Genomic DNA, 5,861 nt, shown 5'->3' on the forward strand with positions numbered 1-5,861 from the left:
CTTGCTGGAAACTGAGAAGGGATGAGAAGATGGAAAATGAAGGGTTTGTCCCAGCAGTCATGTTGCCATCCATGCCCTAAATGTGTGACCACTGGATGTTTTAAGAGAGAAATGTGAGCAAAAAAGCAGTCACAGTCTAGGATGTGGCTGGAGAACCAGGACTGGCCTGAGCAGCTTGAGCTGAAAAGCCCAAAGCTGCAGCACGCAATGGGTCTCACAAGCCTGGGGAAGAGCAACACACCCAGGGGTCAGAAGATGGGATGTGATACAAGCCCACACAAAAGAAGTGTATTTGGGGGTATTTCCTGCACAGGCATTGGAGAGAAGCCCGGCTCCACACCCCAGTGCCTTGGCTGGCCACCAAGCTGCACTGCAGGCAAACAAAATTGGTGAACCACAAAGCAGCTCAGAAAAAGCCAGTGAGGGAGCCCGTGCTTGTGCTTGCAAGCAGTGTTAGCTAAGAAAGAACACAGATGCTCCTCCCCTCCCAGCCTCTCTCTTAAACCTGAAATATTAAAAAGTATTAGCACCAGTTGTTACATTCAAAAGGTAAATCACACACATGTCCAGGCTCTGAGTTATTGTCAGAATTCTTTTCTATTCAGAGGGCTCTGGGCAGGTGCTAAGTCTCGTGCAAAGAGTGTGCACTTGCTTCAGAGAAGCAAATTTTACACCTCCCTTTTTCAAATACATCCAGAAACCCAAGGCAAGAACAGAAAAGTTCACTTACTGCCTATTCCCAAAGGACAGGGGTAATGGAAACTAAAACAATCCTTCTTTCACCAAAATTATTTTAAAAAAATTGAAGTGAAAAGTGATTGAGTAGGTTTAAAATGAGTTTTTCTAAATAAAAAGGAAAAAAAAATCTCCTGGGGGAAAAACTTCCACACCCCATTTTACATGGAGAGAAACCCTAACATTATAAAATCACTCAAAAAGAGGGTTATGCTCTGTAAATGGCAACTCCCTCACTCTTAACTGTAGTATCACAAATGCAATGCCATAATAACAGGAGACAGAAGGGTTTGAACAGTGCTTGGATTGCATAGTAATAATAATATACTACTTTCCAAAATTGCCTCAATAGTGTGAAATATACCACAACCTACAGAGTGAGTTATAAAAATGGCTGCTTTACACTGGGTGTTACCAACCTCTTTTGTCACTGCCAAAGAATAACTATAGCTCCTTTTGGGATGAAAGGTTCTATATAAAGGAAAGGTATCATTACAATCATTACTATTATTATTGAAATGCAAAACCTGTGAGTAATGAGCTGCTATACATGAAATTTCAGTCATCCTGTGAATGTATCCTATTAATGCAACTCAAATGCAACGTTTCTCTCCCCTACCACACACCAATTGCCACAAGAATGGGGAAATGACCCTCCCACAGGTGTCCTAGAGAAGCTGTTCACTTTTCTAAAGAGCAAGGTTTGTGTTAGAACATACAATGCATAATAAACCCCAGAGACATGGAATCCTGGAAGACAGGCAGAGAACAAGTGGCCCTTCTCTGCAAGCCACCTGGGATACCCAGCACTCTGAATTTCACACCTGTACTGAAGTCTGTGTCTGCCCTGAGGAGTCCCTAGTGACATACAGATGCAGTATTGGAAAAATGTTCAAGTCAGTATTTGCCACACAAAATGATCATTTATGAGCACCCTGAAGAATTACATGAGACAAATTTCCAGCCAAATCTCCTATAAAATCCTTTTGAACTCAACCAGCATTTTGTGGTTGACTCCATAAAGGTGAGGACACTTGTCCAAAATGTACTCTGCCACCATGTCCACCTCAACAGATGCAGCCTGTGCCTATGGGACACCTGTGCCCCTGTGGGCCACAAAGCTCCTCTCAGACTGCAGCTCCAGAGCCCTGTCTGCACACCAGGGGCAGCTGCCCACTGACAGAGGGGTGTCCTTCTAGTAAAATACAGAGGGGAGGATAAGGGCAAACATTTCCCAAAATCAGTGGTTCAGCTGACAAATGGGTGCAATTTTGGGCTGACAAATGGGTGCGATTTCAAAGACAGCCTGAAAAATCCAAATGAAAGGAGAGAAATGGAATGGACAGATCTTTCCATCCCAGGGGCTCTCCCATGCGATCCCAGGGCTTCTGCTGCAAAGCACTTGTTTGTGTGTCAACTCATCCTGCTTTCAGTTTTGTGGGAAAAACTGCAGCTTTTATCAGCAAAGCAAAACCACTTCAAAACAACAGAGAAACAGTCCATGAGGGATTTGACAGAGTCTCACTTAAAACACTGACAGCATGCTTGGTTCCTAAAGAAAACACCTTATACTCTCATCCATATTGTCCAGGCTTACTTACTTTAATTAGAACTTCAAAGTAACCTTCTGCATTCCTGGGGCTAATTGGAGTATAGGCTCTCTGGACCTCCAAACCATTCACCACTCCTCTGAAGAGAAGAGAAACAGGAAACCCCTGTGACTTGGGTCATCTGGGGGGCTCCTGCAGCTCTCTGGGAGACAGGTCCTCTGCCCAGTGGCCCAGCCTGTGCACAGATGCAAAACATTTCCCTTCCAGAGTCAGAAATCCAGGGGGAACAGAATGGCTAACAGCACCTTTTGTTTTCCCAGGGGTGGCCTCAGCTGTACCACATCCAGCTCCTGGACCCACCCCTGAAAGGGATTTTGTAAGAACATGCATGAGTGGTAAAGGGGAGAGAAAACACTTAAGTTTGCTGTTCCTTTTAGGCTGGGGTCACTTTCTGCATCCAGTCAGCATCTGGTAATCAAACAACAAAAGCCAAGGCACAGCCTTGACCTCGGGCCTTGTCAATACAGACTGTATTTTCCTGTAAGTCTTCCCTTTCCATGGAATGATCCACCCTGCTCTTTGCTACTGACCACGGGCATTGATTGAAGTGACGAAACCTTTTTCTGTGCAGTGTGATGAGCCAGGGCTGGAGGGAGGAGTGTGTGCTGTCAGCAGAGCCAGCTGCACACACCAGCCCTGAACGTACCAGGGACGTCAACAGATGCACATCAATGGCATCCTAACAGGACTTTCTCTATCTGGCAATGATCACCACAGATGGCTGAGAGACAAACTTTCCCCAAGTGGCCCCTTTCTGGCAAGCAGCAAACTACATAGGAGGGTTGTTTTGCTAGAAATCAGTCAGGCAGTGCCTGGGTACTGGGGTGCTCAGTTACCCCAAGACACAGGGCCTAAAATACCCAGCTCTGGCGCAAGTGCAGCTCATTGTCTTCATTCCAACAAGCTGGAGTAAATAATCTGTTGTAACATCTATTCTTTTAGACCTTCCTTTCTACAAATGTATTTTCTTAATCGCACCTAGTTCTTTCTGAGCCACCAACGCAGGGATAATGCTGAAGAAAACTACAGCTTTTACCACAGAATTAGCAAAGGCAGCGAGCTCACGAGCTCTTTCATCTGTGTCATTGTGGAGGTACAGAAATCATGATTTGCCTGCTATGAAGCCTTTGTCTATTGACAAAACCCTACGTGTTAGGTTACATAATGCAGACTGTTTAACTAGCACAGAGAACAATACCTTAACACGATATGTTGTCCTAAACTCAAGTGCAGGCTGCTATTTCCCGGTAATTCAAATTTGTACTGGTAGGTGTCCTCTGTCAGCTGCTCCACCGAGCTCACGCTGAATGCAGTGAATGTATCTGGATTCAGCTCTGAATTATTGCTCTGCAAGAACAACAATAAATAATTACTTGGTTAGATGGTGTCTTTTATTATTTCATTTTTCTCTGGAAGCAAACGTGTGTGCTCATTTAGTGCCAGAGAAACTCAGGACGTATATTAAACACTGAGGCCCGGCGCAAATTCCAGCTCTCTGCTGATTCATTATCATGTTCTGCAGCGTGCACTTTGGGATCTTGCATTTCTCCCCACCACCACCTTTTTAAATTACTTTTTTTTACACCTTACAGCAAGGTCATCCTATTATGACTCACTGCGATCATTTTCTCGTGTCTGGAAATAAACAGAAATAATTCTGCTAAAAGAGCCAAGCGCTGCTTTGGGGGCAACTTTGCAACCTACTGATGGCCACAATGAACAGAAAATATTGTCAGTTGTTTCAGCTGATCTTTTTTGCTTGACCCAGCATAGTTAATCTAATGTAAGAGGGCACCGATAGGCTTAAAAATTACACTCTGAAGACAACTGCTCCACCACACACAAAGCAGTGTTTTCTCAGCATCAAAATACAAGTCTAAAAATCAGGCAGAGATGAGAAAGGTGAAGAAAACAAAGCTTCTCCGAGGAAACTCGGAGAGGAGAAGCTGCAGAGCCAGAGCTGTAATGCGACACCAGGGAGAACTCTACACTTGGAAAATCACATTACAGCAGGGAGAGAGTGGCCAAGGGGGAGGGAGAAGGCTGAGTTTGGGGAATTGCATTTACAGCCCTCTCTTAAGGCACCACTTGAATTTATCCCTGCATCCCTCACCCACCACCACCCCACACTCGAACGAGTACAATCAAAGCACAGGCTCCAGGATGCGATGAAGAGAAATCGACCTGCTCCTTCTTTCCCATGAGAAGGCTTTTGTCTTGCATTGCTTTGGCTCTCTCCCACTGTGCAAGCTCCTTCTCGTACACATCGTAGATGCAGGGCTTGCAGCCGCTGCCGCAGCACTGGGATGGAGAAGGTTCCTGGGGCCTCAGAGCCAGCCAGTCCTCCTCGTTGGCACTCTCGTTGTCACTCATTGCCTGCAAAACACAAGCGCTGCATCAAACCCAGCACGACGAAAAACTGTGTGTGCTCATCAGCTGGGTGTTTTCAGAGAAGGACAAAAAACCTCTCTTGAGCATCTCGCATGTGTGTTAAACTGAAAACCTGGAGCTGTGTCTGCACACCCCATTTTTGTTTGAGTGCTCAATGCCTCTGCACAAACACCAGTCCTCACAGGCCAGAGCAGAGCCTCAGCCCAGCCTCGGGCCCTCCTCCCCAGACAGGCTGCCCAGGCAATGCTACACCCTTTAATCCCGCTCGTTCCGCCGTGCTGATTTCCTACAATAGAGCCGCTTGGTCACCCGGAGCAGAAACATCTTAAAAATCTGCTGCTCGGCCCAGGAGAAAGGGTGACAAACCCAACCAGCAGGACAATGGGTAACAAACCCAGGCACCAGATGCGGCCTGAGTTCTGTGCGGCTTTGGAACGAGGGAGGGCGGCGAGCTGAGAGCAGCGTTCAGAGCCAAGAGACCTGAGGCAGAGAGGGCAAAGTCTCAGGCAAACAACCACTTTGGTTATGGGCTTTGAATATACAGGTAGGGGAGGCCAGCAAGCACAGGATTTTATCTCTTGCTCCCGGTCTTCCCAATGAGTTTTATCCATTGAACACTCCTCAGGTGAAAACCACGCTGCAGACATTGCGGGGCCCGTCCACTCTCACACATGGGCTGAGTGAAGGCTGCTCACAGCGCACTCGTCTCCGCATCCCTTGGACACAAAGCGGGCCACAGGAAATTATGAAGCCACGGGTGACGAAGCGGAGGAAGCGAACATTTAGCGCTTCCAGCAGTTTCACTGTCAAGGTCAATTAATTAAGTAACCTTCACCTCCGTAACAGAACCACACTCATTTCAAGGAGGGTGGTGGGGAATGGAACAGAGAACCAAAGGCGACTGGCCTGGCTTCCTACCGCTCTGTCCGGGGCACCAACAGGCTATGAACGGGGGGTAACCCCCGCGGCCGGGGGTGAGTCCGAGACGCCCGGGCTCGGGGCTGCGCGGATTTACAGAGTTTCGGGCACTGACTGTGCGCGCCCGGAGGCTCGGACAGGCCGGCCCGGGGCACAGCAGCCCCAGCCCCGAGACACCAGAATTACCCCGCCCGCTCCCCCCCCGGG

The 5,861-nt window shown here is 47.6% G+C and overlaps 1 protein-coding gene across 1 annotated transcript in view; it reads right to left on the bottom strand.

The window, feature by feature from the left end:
• LOC102044296 (NADH-cytochrome b5 reductase-like) overlaps positions 1–5,792 on the bottom strand; it is a 10,579-nt gene extending 4,787 nt beyond the window's left edge. The window contains exons 1-4 of the mRNA XM_014307841.2: positions 5,655–5,792; positions 4,530–4,721; positions 3,544–3,692; positions 2,337–2,424 (exon numbers count right to left, since the gene is read on the bottom strand). Coding sequence (XP_014163316.1) covers positions 2,337–2,424; positions 3,544–3,692; positions 4,530–4,718 — 426 coding nt within the window. The 5' untranslated portion in view covers positions 4,719–4,721; positions 5,655–5,792. The remainder of the gene's footprint in view (positions 1–2,336; positions 2,425–3,543; positions 3,693–4,529; positions 4,722–5,654) is intronic.
• Between the last annotated feature and the right edge of the window lie 69 nt (positions 5,793–5,861).

The sequence above is a fragment of the Geospiza fortis genome, unplaced genomic scaffold, assembly GCF_000277835.1.
Source record: "Geospiza fortis unplaced genomic scaffold, GeoFor_1.0 scaffold396, whole genome shotgun sequence".
Lineage (NCBI taxonomy): Eukaryota > Metazoa > Chordata > Aves > Passeriformes > Thraupidae > Geospiza > Geospiza fortis.